At 32.8% G+C, this 18395-nt stretch overlaps 2 protein-coding genes and 1 long non-coding RNA gene across 4 annotated transcripts; 1 reads left to right on the top strand and 2 right to left on the bottom strand.

Annotated features, from left to right (window-relative positions):
- Nucleotides 1–2356: 2356 nt before the first annotated feature.
- LOC108226185 (uncharacterized) lies at nt 2357–3622 on the top strand. The gene has a single exon (XM_017401129.1). The coding sequence runs from the start codon at nt 2357–2359 to the stop codon at nt 3620–3622; it is 1266 nt and encodes a 421-aa protein (XP_017256618.1).
- Nucleotides 3623–6171: 2549 nt separating this feature from the next.
- LOC108225398 (uncharacterized) lies at nt 6172–8378 on the bottom strand. Of its 2 annotated transcripts, XR_001807597.2 has the most exons (3): nt 8222–8339; nt 7966–8128; nt 6172–6808 (listed from the first exon to the last, which is right to left on the bottom strand). It is a non-coding gene; the product is annotated as an uncharacterized LOC108225398 (long non-coding RNA). The 2 variants fall into 2 exon arrangements; XR_001807596.2 differs by having other exon boundaries at nt 7966–8378.
- Nucleotides 8379–10357: 1979 nt separating this feature from the next.
- LOC108227923 (4-coumarate--CoA ligase 1) lies at nt 10358–14441 on the bottom strand. Its single transcript, XM_017403320.2, has 5 exons — nt 13313–14441; nt 12836–13034; nt 11052–11265; nt 10871–10973; nt 10358–10661 (listed from the first exon to the last, which is right to left on the bottom strand). Exons 1-5 carry the CDS (start codon nt 14306–14308, stop codon nt 10539–10541), a joined length of 1635 nt encoding a protein of 544 aa, XP_017258809.1. The 5' UTR covers nt 14309–14441; the 3' UTR covers nt 10358–10538.
- Nucleotides 14442–18395: the final 3954 nt, after the last annotated feature.

The following is an 18395-nucleotide window of genomic DNA, read 5'->3' as shown; positions in this document are numbered from 1 at the left end:
TTTGTGCTTGACAACCAATGGTTAAGTAAAATGCAACCTCAAAGTAAATTGGTTATTAGATCAACCCTGCATATCGTCACATCATTCTGAGAAGAATGTGTCACCATAATTTTTTATTTTGCCTAGTGAATTGTCGTTTTTTCACTGCCAGCTTCAAAATATTAATACATGGGTTCTTGAGGAGTTGTCTGTCGCCTTTTCTTTTTACTAAGAACTTAGAAGTGACTGATGCTACCATTTAGGAGAACCTAATTCTAAGTTTTAGGGATTCCAAACTCATGCTTCACTATTTATTCGATTATAAGCAATGGTTAAAGAATTGAAGTGTAGGTGCATTGCAGGATAACTACTTGTGCTGAAGCTTTCTCAAACTTATATTTGTACTATGAGCCAAGATATCTGTACTCAAGGTCGAATTTCATGCTCCAGCTTTTGATATTTTACAAAATAGAAGCATATCAGACTATCAGTATGTCAATAGTAAAAACAGGGTATCTGATTATGCATGTTTCTAGTGCTTCACGCTAATCTTATATCGTTACTTTGGGATATATCGAGTATGTTTGGTTTGGTTCGATCATAGACATAATGTTATATTCCCGGCAACAGGTAATAACATCCTAAATACCTGAACGGTATGGCTCCTCCAGCATGTTTTCTTTTCTTGTTTCTTCACTAATAAAATGATATTAGCATAAATGTAATGGTGCAAGTCAAAGTAGCATTGACTTGTCATGGTATTGATGTGATAAAATATAGTAGCAAGATTTTGTAGTTACAACTTACATGTTACAACTAGTATTGCATGAATCTTGGGACTATTCTCTTGTGATCTTGCAAGGACATAGAATATTATCAGTCCTTTTTATCTGCCTTCATGTACTTGGTTTTACAAACCAAACCGTGCACAAAACTGTACACATACATTAATTATGACTTGATTACAACATTGAGTAATTATGATTGCTAGCCATTATTAATATATCTTGCTTATTTTGATTATGGTTAACAATTAGCATGAAATGATTAATTTCATGTAACGAAATAATACATATATTACGCTGTTTAATTTAGGACGAAGAATGAATAAAATTAAGAAATTAGTTAAATATAAAATTCAAATTATTAGTTAATTAATTTGTTTCAAAAAAAATTAGTTAATTAATTAATATTTATATGTCGACAAAAAATAATATATATTTACTATACTCTGAAATGGATGGTATACATATATTACTCTATTTGATTAAGGATGAAAATTAAATAAAATTAAAAATAAATATAACTAATTAGAAGAGAAAATTGTCAAATAGTGATAATTGTTATTTAGTTAATCGATAAACTCAAAATTAAATATTAGTTAATCAATTAATTTGTGGATGATCATAAAAAATAATATATATTTACTACTCTGAAACGGATTGTGTATTATCATCTGCCACCAATTGTCACAGAAGTACACGACTCAATTAGAAGAGGCCATGTCGGCACCACAACATCCGTGCAATCTACGTATCAGTGGAGCGCGTGACACTTACCAAAATTAAAAATTTTTAATTTACTAATAAACTAAAAAATAATAACTTTTTGCGTCTCGCACAAAAGAAAATAAGTTTCTAGAGAGAGAAAGAAAATAAAAGAGAGGAGAGAGAGTAACGAAGGATCGATCAGTGAGAGAGGGTCTTCGTAATCTCTGATTCAATTGATACATACACATATACATACAAATACACACAAACACACACATATACAGTGATACTATGAGCACAATTGGAATGTGAAGCTAATTTCAAGATTGAGATTTTGAAGCAACGATGATTTAGTTTTGAATCTGAATTAGTGGAGCTATCAAAAAGGTTAGATTTTTGATTTGCTGTGTGTGTATAGTTGAAATTTGAAGCTTATATCTCGATTTTATGCATAAAGTTTTCAACTTTGAAGCTAAAGACTGGCAGTGATTGTACATTTGAGTTTGGTTTAGTGATAATTGGTAGTTAGGGTTAGTAAAGTTTTGTAATTTGAAGTTTTCTTGGAGTTTGAGTGAAGTTTCTTTGTTGGGTTTGGGTGAAGATTAAAGGGTTTTTAGGCATTTTAATGTGGGTTGAGATAAGGGTTTGAATTTGGTGTTTTGGGGTTGGAAAGATTGTGACTTGGTTTTTGGAAGGTGGGTTAATTGGAATTCGGGGTTTCCGGGGTTTTGGTTTTTCGGGATGTTGGTGTTAGTGGTATGATAGTGATGTTAGAAGGAGTTTGGAAGATGGGGTTTTGCAAATGGAGCAAAATCCTATTGTAGTGGTTGAATCGGAATTGAGTTGTATGTTTACGTGAGTGGGGATTTGATTGTATGTGTTGAGAGATGCAACCGCCACATCAACACTCAAGGATCAATCTTGCTGAATTGAAGGCTCAGATAGCAAGGAAACTTGGGCCAGATAGGTCCATGCAGTATTTTAATTGTTTGAAAAAATTGCTCGGTTTGAAGATAAACAAAGCAGAGTTTCACAAGGTTTGTCGAGGGATTGTTGGGAGAGAGAATATTCCACTGCATAATCAGTTTATTAGTGCAATTTTAAAGAATGCTTATACAGCAAAAGTTCCTCCATTGCTTAATGAAATTGAAGTCCTAAAGGCTAATAAAGCAGTTGGTAATAAAGAGTCTCCAAGTGATGGGTATCAGCAAAATGGAACGCATTCAGCTATAAACCAGCCTCCAATTCATGCTGGTTTGTCAAATGGGGACATACTCCCTCTATCACCCAAAAAGGCCAGGACCAGTGCTCAAAATCGGAGGGTTGGAGATCGGCGTAGTGCTCTTGGTCCAACTGGCAAGACAAACTTACTTTCTCAAAAGTCACCTACCACAGATCGCAGTGATTGTAATGTTATTCTGGAAAATGGAGAGTCAATTCAACCAGATATTCGGAAGGCTGTGCATCATCATCATGGACTAAATCAGGAAACAGAGTTTTCACGTAACCACACAACTAAAATTTCAACAGTATCAGCTGTTGATAGGATTTCTGGACAAAGCAAAGGCAAGAAGGATCTTTTTATTAAAGATGATGGGACAGAATTGTCTGCTAGAAGATTTCTACATCCTCCACTTGGCATTCCAATTTGTGCTGCCAGTACAGCTGGATCCCACAGGGCACTGCGTTTAGGAAGTAGCAGTAAAGTTGTTAGCTCATCCGATGTTGGTGGTTTGTTAGATACGACAACCCTGAGAAAACGCATGGAGCATATTGCTGCCACACAGGGCTTAGAAGGGGTGTCACTGGACTCTGCTAATATTTTGAATAATGGTTTGGATACATACTTGAAGGGATTAATTAGGTCTTCAATTGCACTTGCGGGATCAAGATCAGGGCATGGACAAGTGAACCAGAAAATCCACAAGCATCAGGCTCTTGTGAAGCTTATTAACGGCGTAAGTCCTAGTCCACACTATCGGATGCAAAGTAACAGCAGCTCTCCTGAAGTCATGCATGAAAATACACACCGGTGCCCAATATCTATGCAAGATTTTAAAGTTGCAATGGAACTTAATCCACAGCAGCTTGGTGAGGACTGGCCCTTGCTGCTGGAGAAAATATGCACTTGTGCAGATGATGAAGAACTGTAAGACACACTTTTGTTGTTTCCTACTGGGCTTTGATTGGTCTGTGATGGATCAAAGATCATGCTGTTTGTATGATCTTTTGCAGTCTTTATTCAGTGATTTAATTTGCATTGCTTTATAAACCAGTCAAACTTCCCTGGCCCAAAATAGTTGTCCCTTAGAAATGGGAACCAGAGTAGGAAACATTGTATTCTCTTGCTATAGCATTTCTCCTTGGTCAAAAATCGCCTTTATCGGCGACTAAACTAGAGTGATGCAACAACAGAAAAGAAGAAGAATGGACAAACTAGTTGCCTTGTTGTAAGATTAGCATGTCTGACTGCTTTTATCTAAACATATGTAATCTAGATTCAGTGAGGAGATTTAGAACAGTTTTGTAGGAATAATTTGTGTAGCCTGATATTATTGTAAAAAGTTGAAATTATGCGATGCAAGATTTCTTGTGCATTTGTTTTCGACTGTAAGCATTACCTGGAAACTAAGAATTCAATATTTAACCATACGGCTTATTTAATTAATCATAATTTATGCAATCTAAGTTAAACATCATTACTTGAATATTATTGGTTTAATCTTTGTCTTCTTCTATCGGGGATTCAGTTGTATATTTGTATACTTCAAATGTATCCTTATCTCCAGGGTCTCTCCGTATATATTTCCTTGTTTGTTTTTAAAGTGTTTCTGTAGCTTAGGTACTCGAAAGCTCTGTGTATTGTTATATTGTAAGTGTGAATAGTGAGTTGGGATACAATTTTGAGCTGCAAATCCGTTTCTGATGTTTTGTTTGAGAAATCATTCTGGTGTTTCCAGATTGAAAAGTCACAAGTGCCAGAAACATTTGTTGTCCATTTATTTTGCAAGGCTTGGCTTATGTTTAAAATTTTTAAGACAGACTCGCTCAAGCTCAGACCAGTCAGAATTAATTCACATAAAATCTTCAGTTTTGCTCTACTCATTTGGTAATAGCTCAAGTTTGTTTAAGGACTACAACCCAAGTCCTGAAGACCATTTTATTAGAAAGCTTCAATATGAATACTTCATTTTTGCACAAGAGCTTTTATTTCTTGTCCATATTTACGTAGATCACCTTATATGTCGAGCATTTTGTCGAATTTCACTTTTACTTATATTTTTTTAACTGACATCTCCTGTTACCTTTAAGTACAGGCGAATATCTGTTCTTGGAAAGTGATAATTCTATCTCTGGAGTAAAGAGGCTGCAACTTCTGTTACTTAATATTTCTTTTTCTCAGCTTGATTTTTCTGCTATTCATGTATCTCTTGTTTTTATATCGGAAGTTCGACCTGTGCAGTACCTTACGCTCGCAATGGTATTAAACTGTGAATATTACTAGGTCCTGCTTGACAATTCATATGGAATGGCAAGGCCGCATAAAGGTTTAGCAGTTAGCTTTACTGAAGATTTTGAACAAGTCTAAGCTCTAAGGTTTAAGTAGACCTGGTAATTGTGTTTGCCGTGTACATTCGTGTTTCCGTCAAATAGTTCCGTGTCCTCAAAATGGCATGTCTACTTTTCATGGACATGAAACTAAAAGTACATGAAAGTTTTAATTACATAATGAAAGTAAGTATTGCACCCTAGGTTCACGAAAATACATAATATGGAATAGCTTTTATGTTCATATTTGTATGTAAATAAATTGAATTTAACATCAAGTTTCGAAATTTATAATATTATATATTCTAGTGATATCTATATATGTGTATATATCTTGTCTGGTGTTAGCCCAACTCTATATCTGTCTGTATACTTTTGTGTTTGTTTAAGTTTTTCCAAAGCTGAACACCAAAATTTGTGTTGTTTGAATAAATAGTAATAGTCCAGTCTAGGTTCAACACTAGTATTAACTGTTGTTTTTTGTCTGTTTGGTGTCTTTTGAGTTCTTTTCTTGCTCTATTACATTTTAGAATTAGCTAGATCTACTTTTCCAACTATTTCACTCTTCAATTCTATGGTATTATGTCAACAGCGCATAATAGTATGTTGTTCAGAGTTAAATTTGTGATCTGAGATAAGTTTGAAATTTCATCACCTTCTCTCACTATTGGGATGGGATGGTATTTATATTGCAATAATCAGAGATTTAGAGGATTAAAATATTTTATGGATCTCCCTCCATACAGTTTGATCTTTGTGGGTTTTGTTTAGTGGAAAGATAGTATGATTAAATCTGGACATTGCTTCCTGGCATAGTATGAAATGCCTTCAGGTGAAGTGTGAACTGATTCCTTCTCTTGGCATTGTAGATTTTACTTGTAACAAATATTGTCTCTGCAGGCTAAGTACATTTGCTATGGTTGGGATGAGGACATGGTGAAGAGACTGAGTTAGGTAAACATTCTATGCAGTTGATTGACAAAAATACCTATAAAGTGTTTTATATTCTTGAATGCTGCTAGATATGTACGGTAAGCAGTTGCTTGTGCATAAAAAAATGCTTCTGTTGTTTATAGCGTTAGCTCTGACTGGTCTAATTTGTTCTCCCTGGATCAATTTCCAGTTATCTGTTTGTAGAATTACACAAGAAGCGATATTAAGGTTGTGTACCAATTTTCAATGCTGCTTATTGGCACCTTGTGTTTCAGGTGTTAAAAGCAGTTTTCTGTTTCATGTGTATTCTGTGCTGCCTTGTTATCTCGCTAATGCTATTGAAACAGGTGCAGTCTGAATTTTCTAAGCATACTTGCTGCGCATGCAGAACTGACAGGACCAAGTTTGACCCTCTATGATTAATGCATGGCAGCAAAAACATAGTATATTTACAAATAACTTTAGCACTGTGCAACATTTTTTGTGGCAATAGTTTTGACTACCCTAAGAACCAGTTAACTATTCAGAAATAGGCATTGATTCATATTTCTGATATACAGCGATCAACTGTTGGCCATAGGTTTCTGCATGCTGATCCGTATATGACTTCTTGCAGGCCATCAAGGAGGCTTTCACTATTGTAGTTTAAACCAGACATGTGTTAAGCTTGGTTTATGGAGAAGTATGAGCCCTTGTATGGTTGCGCCACACGAAAAATCTCCAAAATGATCTCTGCTTCTTCTTGGAGCTCTGAGAAATCAACTCTAATTCTGACCTTCTAATCATTTCCCACATGACCTGAATATCTTGGTATCCGCAGGTTTGAATATCATTGTGAAGCTTTAAAAGGGAAGCACCTGATGATGGAGACAGCAAGTGAGTACTCTTGTTTACACATAGCAAATAGCTAGTTTTCCTGTATCGAAATTAGTTTGCTGTGTGGTGCTTCTTTTCTTTTGTTTGGGTTAGAATAATGGAGTTGATAACCCAAGTAAAACAATCTAAATTGATACAAGGAAAAAGAGATTGATGTAAAGGCTTGAGAAGTGATAAAGGAAGAAAGCATTTCCCCCCCTCATTTAAAGACATAATAACCTGATGGACTAGGATGGGATTAGCACCAGATATCTGTGCTTTCAACTCATGGTAAATTTACTGTACATCATATAGTTACAACTACTTCTCTTACCAAACAGAATATGCAATTTAAATTACTTTAAAAATTACTGTAAGCTGAAGTTACAAGGTAACTCTAGTCATTTTGAGCTTGCTGTAACTGAAGAATTAGCCACATCTGTAATCTGGATAATACTATAGTCCATAGTGGATGTAACCGGCCAGAGTAAAATCATGTCTTTGCTGTAATTTGCTTCGCTTGCCCCTTTATTAAGAGCACCAGTCAAATATACACCACTTCTTAAAAGTTAAAATTATCATCATCATTAATTTGATCCATGGGTTTCTTATTCTTACCTATAATATTATGAGTTGTATAATTTCAGAGACCATATATGGAAAAGATCAAAAACTTGGATCCATAAGTTTCTTGACTCTTACCATAGTTTTATAGATTCTTCCATTTTTGAGTCTACTGGAAAAAATATCACAGATTTTGTGGTGTGCCATGCCCCCCTTGACTCACTGAGTTCTTCTGGTATATAGTATTATTATGTGTGCTTAAAGTAGGTGAGATATCAGAACCATCTTTTCAGAGCTTTTAAAACCGACAAACGCTAAGATCAGAAAAAGCAAAAGTTCAGAAATAATTGGTGATCAGTCTCTATTTCCTATATGCTCTATGTATAGTCTGTAGTTTATACTCGATACTTCTTTCTTGACATTCCTCTATCTATCCCCAGAAGCAAGTTATAAAGAATGAAGTAAAGATGTACTTGAAACTGCAGAGAACTATATCTATAGTATAATCACTTATCAAGTTAGTGATCTGAGCTGTTAACTATTCAGTCTGTCAGTTTCATACCAAACTAAAGTATCTGAAGATCAACTAACTAACCGTCTTTGCGAGGCTTGACACAGGCAGCTACTGCAAACAGAAGTTTCCGAACAGGGCACACCATCTTCTTCCACAAACTCATCACCTTCCTATCTTTATCCCTCCCTGCCCTTGAAACCGCGATTCGAATTCCGCCTAATGGTAGCTATACCTGTTCCTCCCTCTGTAATATGTGATATGATATCTGGTATATCTAGAAACTGGAAAGAGATATATAGATGTTGAGAATGAAACTGACAGATGGAAAAGAAAATACCAGTATTCTCTTCACGTCTCTGTTTCCTGTTCTTGAACTTGTATATCATGGAGTATTTGATAAATGGAAAGATTACACGTGGTCGTTAATGCAAATATTTTTATTTTATGGAGCCTGTACAAATCTACTCGAATGTCCGGTAGTGCTATATTTATGTTTGTCTTGTTGAATGTTGTTGTGTTGGTGCATGAATGGTTAGGATTTTTGTTTTATTAATAAAAATAAATACGGGATTAAATTTAAGATGCGAATAATGTTAGGTCAACTATATGTTTAATTCGTCATTTTAAATTAATTTCTTCGTCAAATAATAATAATGAATAATGAATTGAACTTTTTTAGTAAAAATAATATATGATAAAAAAAATCTGTTTATCATTTAATTTGATAACTTTAAAAAAGGGTTTCATGCATGCGGATGTATAATGTATAAAACAAATTAAAATGTGAAATGTGGAAAGTGTCGGTGGCATTATAGAAGAAAGGTGGTCAAATATTACGGATTGAAAAGGATCGGCTATCTAACATTGCAGCTTAAACAAATTCATTTTGAAAATCATTATCTAAAGCGCTGCCGATCAATGAGTTAAAAAGACGTCCACCACAGAATGCAACTAATCATATCTTAGCGTCATGTGCTTCATATAATTGGTCTCTAGTTGTCGAAGTAAAATCCTTTAATATGATAGTAGTGACGAAGATCCGATTACTTATAATATATAAATTATTTTATATTATTAATTGAAAAGGGAAGTAAACTTCAGCACAATTTAAAAACGAAATACATGACTAATATAAATATTGACAAGATATAAAAAAGCCTGGTCACTGGTGCACGGTCTTGAGCTATTAATAATAAGTTCTAGTAAAATTTAAGAGTTCGATTTATTTAGTGTTTAAATATTAATCTAGCTAGAATTTTCGAACTTGTCGTTTGTCAGAGTTCTAGTAAAATGTTATCTTTGTTTTCAACTTCGTTCTATGCCACGATAATTATTTTTTAAGTTTCTATATTTTCGGTTGTTCTGCATATGATCGTCACTATAACACAACTGCAATAAGCATTAAGCATTCAGTTGACATATAAGTAAGAAAACAATATAATAATTAAAACTTTACACGATTAGTTGATTATATGTTTATATCTTGTAAACAAACAAACAATAAATCTGAACTCGTTGTCGTTGTTTCCCATCAATGTGCAAGTCGTACGCCCTTTTGCAATCTTTTATCTTATTTCTGCCCTTGTTCTCCAATGGCGTGTTTATCTCCATAAATTTTTAGTTTTGTTTAGAAAGATAATTACCCCCTCTCCCTCTCATTTACATACATTTTTTTCATTTTTCGACACGTATTTTAAGGCGCATATAAAATATTGTTTATAATTTATTTTTTGAAATTTTTTATATAAAAATTTAGATAGCAAATATTTATTCAGAAAAAAATAAATTTAAAATAATATATCAAATTATATTTTATGAGAAAATTAGAATGCGTGTCGAGCCCCGTCAACCAACACGGATCATTCATATTTTAGGATCGCGCTCAAAACATAACCAATTTTTAAAATAAAATCATAAAAATTTTGTTGTATAATCCTAAATTTTTAAATAGATTTTCAAGATCAAAATCTAAATATATATTTTTACATCGTTGTGTATGTTCAATATTTCTAAAATATAATACATAAACACGACACTTTTATTTATTGATACGGGAAGGTTATAAGATTCTTAGGCTAAGAGTTTTAAGACGAACATGACTTTCGTATTTTAATCTAAACAGTGTTGAATAAAGTCTTCTAGTACTCACGAAGAAATAATCTCCAAGGAACCCACCTTATTTTTTTTTTTAAATTCTGAAGTAAAGGTTTGAACTATAACTTGGTTCAAGAAACCATCCCAAACGCCTTGCCGTTTACATTGAATATGAGTTGGAGTTTAGAACTTAGAAGCAGTCCTTGAAGTAGTCGATGAGTTCCTGGTCCAAGGATTCACTTGCAAGTACCTAATCAAAGCTAATCCTGTACTTGTCAGTTGTTACCCAATTTGGGGAAACAAATTAGTACTAAATAAAACTACGCAAGTTTTGTACTTTATACAAAATCGATAACCATGATCAGGAAACCGCTGAAAATAGTGACCAAATAATGATAAATGAACATTGAGAAATGCATTACATGATCTTATAAATCTTCCTTCATTCAAAAAATAAATTTACAAACAAGTTACAACTCCATCTCTTATACTTGGAAGTTACTTTGGTGAAGATACACATACAGCTTCAGCTTTATGCCATTTCTGTCTCTTTGGAGAACTTATTTTGGAAGATCACCGGATGCTATTCTTGCTCTCAACTCCTTTCGAAGAATCTTTCCAGATGGTGATTTCGGAATTGCATCAACGAAAAATACACGAAATACTCTCTTGTAAAACACCACCTGCGTAGAAATCAATTACCCGGAATGTGATTAATAAAATGTTTCTTGATGTCATCTAATGTGGGCATACGGATCATTTGATTAAAAGGCAAGTGTAAGTGACTAGGTGGAAATGTTAAATGTGTATCCACTATTCCTGTAGTTAAGATAATTCAAGTCCGATTCTCGTGTTATATCCTCTGAAAAATAGAAGTGTTGATGATTCTCACCTGTTTTGAGACGAATTGCTTGATTTCTTCCTCAGTGGTGGTGGAACCGTTTAATCTCACAACAAACGCCACAGGCACCTCTCCAGCTTTCTCATCTATCATGCTGAAAGTAAATGGAAAAATATTAGCATTTCCTGATTCAGTTTGACTACAAAGAATGAATTAGGATCAGTAGACTTACGGAACAACTGCAGCATCAGATATTGTAGGATGAGTTAGTAGCAGAGCCTCAATTTCAGCCGGGGCTACTTGAAAGCCTTTATATTTAATAATTTCCTTCAATCTATCAACAATAAATAGCTCATCATCCTCATCGATGAAGCCTATGTCTCCTGTGTGCAACCAACCTTCTTCGTCTATTGTTGTCTTTGTTGATTCAGGATCATTCAGATAACCTGAAATTTCAACCATTGATGCAGCACAATTATTATTACCAGCAGCTTGCAGAATTAAGAGCAGTATTCAATTTGGCCATTAAAGTACAGTACTGTATTAAGTTAAGTGCACATCTCTGAGTTAATCTAAATAAATATCAATAGCCAAGATCGTGTTTGACGTGTTAATCAAGTGAATATATTTAATTCGGGCCAACAGGATAATAGACTATTTCCACTGTGAAATTAGTCTAACAACTAATCTATATGACCATAATTGTGTCGCTTCCAGATACCTAACATGCATTTTATTCTTAATTCTACACAAAATTTTAAGTGTGGACTTCGGTTGTACAAATTACAAAATTTGGATATGAAAGTTTTTGTTGAAATATAAGCATAAGATCCATAAAGGGGCCTCCTCTAACACCTTAAGGTTTTAGATGGAATGGTTCTCTACAGTTTTCATTATATTACAAAAACATCTCATAAAAATCACTGATCTCTAAACCCGGGGACAGAGCCGAACAACTTTTTGTGTCTCTATAATTGACAACTGTCATAACTTACAGTAACTCGTATGTTTTAAAATCCACACAGACTTGATAGAAATTGTAAGAAGACTGGTAGGTAAGCTCTATGGCTGACAATCTGACATGCTTTGCAATTGCGCAGGCCATCAGTCCAATTCAACATCGCTATTACTATTTTTTTGCTCGATTGTCAGCTGGTACTTCTCTGTATATACCATCAATATAACACAGCCCACCAGTTCCACATAACCCCACATTAAATATATATGTGATTTGTACATTTCTCGATATAATTTATGGGTATGATTGGCTGGGTTTAAAAACGACTTATTTTTATTTTTGAGATTTAATTTTACAAAAATATAAATGATCACTTTAGAAGATAATTTTTAATATGTTATTATTATATTACTAATAATTATTATACTCAGAAAGTTGTAACTACCAAAAAATTTATCCACACACATAATTTAAAAATAACTTTTCATTTATATATAACTTTTCACTTATAAGCAGTAAGCATTTCCTTTAATTAAACTAAAACACCCCATGAATACTCCTATCAGTATCAGAATACTTCAGCATGAAAAACACACTACAAGTCATGGCAATTCAGCCAACAACAATATACTATAGTTTACTACAAATATCTGATTTTAGAAATATTGTTTAACAATATTCCAGTAGAAAATCTTAATATAGCAATCTGTCTCTACCTCTCATCTATCAAATTTCAATGTAACGCCAACTTGACAACCTAACCACACTATAGGAGTTTATGTTAAGCAGGACTAAATGTGGCAAGAGTGAGACCACGCAATGGTTTGGTGCAGCTAACGGTGCTCACGGTTCCAACTTGCAATCACTCAAGAAAAGACTCCAAAATTTATATTTACCAGCCTATCACTTTCGAACCTACTCCCTTTCAATTGACTTAGCAGGCTATGGAATAAAATTCAATTGCCTTTGTTATCACATTTGTCGTTACTAAGAGTTTAATACGTGAGTATTTAAGTTTCTAAATTCCGCAAAACTCAGAAGCAGAGATAAACGCATACCTTTCATGATTTGGTCACCTCGAATGCAAATCTCCCCACTTTGGTTCCGAGGAAGAGAGGCGTGGGTCTCAGGATCCACGATTTTCATTTCAGCATTCCTGACAACTGTTCCACAGGCACCCGATTTGATCTCGTACGGTTCCTTCGCAAACGCTAGGCACATTGCCAACACCGGCCCTGCCTCTGTCATCCCATACCCCTGTTTTTATAATTACAATCATCAACCTTCACTTAAATCATACTTATTGCAAGTACTAAATTATCCAGGTTGTCCAAGTTATTAATCGATGCTTATTAAATTCAAGTATTAAATGGACACAGACTAAGCACTGAATCCTACTCATCTAACTCATTTTGATTAGCGGTATTTTTTGTATACGTTATCAAAAAGAAGCCGTTATAAAATTTAGTACTCAACATCTGTCTGGAGAAACCGTAAATCTAATTACGGAAGTTAATATAATCACTTCTTCATACCTGACCAAGTTTAGCATTAGGAAACTTGGCTCTAACAGCATCCTCAAGCTCCTTCCCCAACGGAGCCGCCCCGGACATAACCGTCCTCACCGACGACAAATCATAATTATCCACCACCGGACTCTTCGCAATCGCCAACACAATCGGCGGCACAAACGGTCCAATCGTAACTTTATACTTCTGTATCAGTTCCAAAAACGGCACAATATCGAACTTCTGCATAATCAGAATCGTCGCTCCCGCTCTAAGCCCACAACACAACACCGCATTGAGCGAATAAATATGAAACAAAGGCAAAATGCAAATCATCACATCTTCGCTATGAATATACAAATTTGGATTCTCCCCGTCAACTTGCTGCGCCACGCTCGTAACCAGCCCTTTATGCGTCAACATCACGCCCTTCGGCAGCCCCGTGGTCCCCGACGAGTACGGCAGCGCCACGACGTCGTCCGAGTCGATCACCACCTCCGGCATTTCCGCCTCGTCAGCCTCCATCAGTGTCGTGAAATGCAAGCAATCTCGCGGAGCCTCGTCGATGCAAACCACAGTTATGTTATTCTCGGCCGCGTATTCTTTCACTTTCTCCACGTAACAAGCTTGAGTTATGATCAGCTTCGCCTGCGACGCTTTGAGCTGTTTGATCACCTCGGGTGAAGTGAAGAACGGGTTCGCCATGGTGGAGACCGCACCGCGATACGACGCGCCTAAGAACGCGAAGAAATATTCTGGAGTGTTCGGAAGCAAGATCATGATCGTATCGCCTTGGTGGACCCCGGCTTTGTTGAGCCCCGACGCGACTCTTCTCGAAATGAGCTCGACTTGAGCGTAACTAAACGTCTCGCCCGTGGCGCCGTTTATTAAACACGCCTTGTCCGAAACTTTCGAGATGTTCTCGAAGCAGTAAGAGTGTAACGGCAGGTGTTTCGGGATGTAAATATCGGGGAGTTTTGATCGGAAGATTATCTCTTGTTTCGGTGCTGCGCAGTCTCCCATAGTTGATGATGAATGAAAAAAAATAATTAAAAAAAAAAAGGAGCTTTTTTGTTTATTTTAGATGTGTGAACGATGAGTATTGAGTAGGAGAGTTTCTTACATGAACATATAAATGTGGAGGGTTTGGTAAGAGACGGGGGTTGGTAAAGTGGGGGGTTTGGGGAATACGTGGTTTGGTTAGGGGCAAAACGGGGAATTAATTTACGAGTGGGGTTGGTGAGAAATTTGTGTTAGGTGATGAAGAGAAAAGTTGACCTGGAGGAAGCATGTGATGGGGAGATTTACCAACTAGAAATATATAGTCCAGATTTGTACACACCATTCGGTTTTATTTTATTTTGCTTTGTGTTTTCTTGCGTAAAGAATTATATTCTCTGGAGTTCTGTATGGATTTTAATATCACTTTTTCGATTTTATAGGTTTATAAGAAGATTTTATAGGTTTATAAGAGTAAAATAATCACTTGATAAGTTACTTAAATATATTAATCAAAAAATTCATGTACTTGCATTTAGAAATATGAATCTCAATATATAATAAATACTAATCAAGTCATCCATATTCATGATATTAAGTAAAATTCAAATACTTGCATTTAGAAATATGGATGTCAATATATAGATACTAACCAAGTCATCCATATGCATCATATTACATAAAATTCATCGCTTTTAAAATATTATATATTTTAAATTTTCATAATTAAATTTATCAAAATTTTTAATTAAATATACCAGTTTTTCTTGAAGACATAAATGAAGTTTGCAAAAGTTGTTTCGCGATAGGACTAGATTCTGTAAACCTTCAAATATAAAATAAATTTATCTTTAGATTTACATTTATTTATACCTCATGAATCATTTTAGGTTTTATATACATGTGGGCTAATTCGTGTATAAATCCAAATTTGTATCAGACTTCATTTTCACCTAAAAAGTGACAAGTCATATTTATATACACTCACGCTAAAAATAAACATATATACAAAAACAAAATTACGGGATATATGTAAAATCCAAAGACCCAAGCCCATGCTCATTTATATCATGTCTGTAATATGGTGGTGCTCGTTCATGTCTATCAGACCACGGTGGTCTGATGCGTCTCGGCAAATAATACTACTCCCTCAGTCCGTGGGATTGTTAACGTACACTGTTTGCACGCATTTTGAGGCTCTTATAAAATATAGCAATATAATATTTTTTAAATTTATTTTTTTTCTGAATAAAAGTTTAGACATCAAACTTTTATTCAGAATTTTTTTTATAAAAAAAAACATCATAGAACTATATTTTATTGAGGCCTTAAAAAGCGTGCCAAAAAGTGATGTTAACAATCCAATGGGACGGAGGGAGTATATTTTTATATTTTCAAATTTGTCATGATTTTCATTAAAGAAATACAACTTTTTCTCCCGATCCAGCTCCACAAACCTGATTCCTGCGTATCAATACCCTTTATTAATAAGCGAAACCACGTTTCGGTGGAACATCGGTACCAAAGTACCAAAATTCGGTCACTTTCATATTGATTAGGATTTTACAGTCATTAATATATTATTATCAAAAGACTTCTATATTGAATAAAATTTTATTATTAAAGACCTCAATATTCATTAGGACAGTGAAAGACTTCTGTATTTATTAGAATTTTATTATTAAAAATTTCAATATTGATTAGAATAATGTTATATAAATTTTTTATTTAGTAACAAAAACCATTATAGAATTATGAAAAGATTTTCATATTGTTAGGATTTTATACTTATTATTATACATTTTTAGGATTTTATAATTATTATTATACAATTATGAAAAGAATTCTATATTGATTCAAATTTTATTATTAAAAATTTCATAATGTTATATAAATTTTTTATTTAGTAACAAAAACCATTATAGAATTATGAAAAGATTTTCATATTGTTAGGATTTTATACTTATTATTATACATTTTTAGGATTTTATAATTATTATTATACAATTATGAAAAGAATTCTATATTGATTCAAATTTTATTATTAAAAATTTCAATATTGGTTAAGATTATTATCCTACTATAAAAAGACTTCCATGGTGTTTAGGATTTTGTAATATAACATTTATTCTATCCGTACAGTTAAATCGCTAACAATTTAACTTATGAAACAGTTCTATAAAATTCATATCAAAATTTGGCTATCATCATATTATTTTTTATTTAATAATTATTACTATAATCAAAAAACTTCTATATTTGACAGGATTTTGTATTATAACAATAATCTTACTAATAAAAATATATTACCAACAAAATTATTTGTTTTAATTTTTTAAAACTCAAATAATTTAATATACGAAACAACTCTATAAATCTTTTATCATGCTTCAGAGTTCAAATAAATAAGGTGTTCATATTGATATTAATATAATATCCTATCAATAGAATAATAATGTCAACGAAATTATTCGTTTTAATTTTTAAAACTCATACAATTTAATTTACGAAATAAATTTATAAAACTTCTATCATATTTCAGAATTAAAATTAACAAGATTCAATATTGATACCAAAGTACCAAAAAACTTGATCATATATTTTTTAATAATAATAATTATTATCATTTAGTGTTTTTCAGAAAATTACGATAAAGTCGAATAAGGCGGTGGTAACACTGACTTGACAAGTGGAAACTCAAAAAAATTAAGTCATTGTCCATATTGCAACACATAATAGAAGAACCGAAACTCTAGACATACGTCAAATATTCGTTTTAATTTTTAAAACTCATACAATTTAATTTACGAAACAAATCTATAAAATTTCTATCATATTTCAAATTAAAATAAACAAGATTCAATATTGATACCAAAGTACCAAAAAACTTGGTCATGTTTTTTTTAATAATAATAATTATTATCATTCCATGTTTTTCAGAAGATTGCGATAAAGACGAATAAGGTGGTGGTAACACTGACTTTACAAATAGAAACTCAAATAAAATTAAGTCATTATCCATATTGCAACATATAATAAAAGAACCAAAACTCTAGACATGCGTCAAAATATTTGATATCCAATTACTTTTGGAAAGTTAATTAATTTTGTCAAACTATAATATCAGTTTATCAAACAACTACAATAACTGTTAGATCTACAAAAACTCCAACTAGAATTATATATAATGTTTGCCTATTAAATGAATAAAATAATTATGATTTAAAATTTTGAATTTTTGTTCAAGATTAAAGACGCTATAAACGAACTTATACGTGTTGATCTTGAATATTATTTTCACAATTTAAAAATCATCAAACAACATCGTAATTTTACTAAAATAAAACATACTGTTAGAGTTAAGCTCCATAAAGTACGCATTTAAGACGCAGTAAGTACCAGTCATAATCTCTTAGTATAATCATAAATAATATCTTTAATTATTCAAATTTTAATATATAATTTACCATCTTTAAATAGTTTTAAATATATAATTATCAATTAATTATTAACATTTTTCAACATTTACAATCATTAAGATCATTATTCTACTTATGAGTTATATTTTAGAACATATATAGTGTTTAGTGATTTATAATATAATTGTTTTATCTTTTGATTGCAACGATTATATTGCAGAACATAACCTGCAAATTGTCAGATGTTTACAAATATTGTAGACTAAAAAAAATTAAAATTGAAACGAGTAGATTATTTTTAAATAATTTTGGACGCCAATACTCTTATTTTGTGGACTCCATAGAAGAGGACACATATTGTTATGAAATAAATTTAAAGTAGGATCAAATTTTAATATATAGAAAATTTTATATTAAATAACAATAATTTAAATATCATTTAAAAATAATAATTTAGATAGGTATAATAAAAATATGATAAAGTAACTAAAAAAGACATTATTCTTTCAATAAATAACAAATTTTAAAATTTTATTTAAACCCGTGCTTGGCACGGGTTATCAACTAGTATTCAAGTAATGAAGTAAATAGTATTATTTCAACACAAATTATGTAATTGTAAGGTACTGTTGACTAGGTTTGTTTCACATCTAATCTAACTTCATATTCCATGCATGTTCCTGATAAACATG

This window comes from Daucus carota, chromosome 6 (genome assembly GCF_001625215.2).
Source record: "Daucus carota subsp. sativus chromosome 6, DH1 v3.0, whole genome shotgun sequence".
NCBI classification, from domain to species: Eukaryota; Viridiplantae; Streptophyta; class Magnoliopsida; order Apiales; family Apiaceae; genus Daucus; species Daucus carota.
The sequence above is the reverse complement of the archived record's forward strand: the minus strand, read 5'-3'. Positions and strand labels throughout refer to the sequence as shown.

What these genes read in the sequence shown, in the direction of transcription:
- LOC108226185 (XM_017401129.1), top strand. Translation starts at nt 2,357, where the DNA reads ATGCAACCGCCACATCAACACTCAAGGATCAATCTTGCTGAATTGAAG.
- LOC108227923 (XM_017403320.2), bottom strand. Translation starts at nt 14,308, where the DNA reads ATGGGAGACTGCGCAGCACCGAAACAAGAGATAATCTTCCGATCAAAA. An exon ending in CTAATGCTAAACTTGGTCAG is followed by an intron (nt 13,035 to 13,312) that starts GTATGAAGAAGT and finishes TTATAAAAACAG; the next exon opens with GGGTATGGGATGACAGAGGC. An exon ending in AGGTGACCAAATCATGAAAG is followed by an intron (nt 11,266 to 12,835) that starts GTATGCGTTTAT and finishes TTGAAATTTCAG; the next exon opens with GTTATCTGAATGATCCTGAA.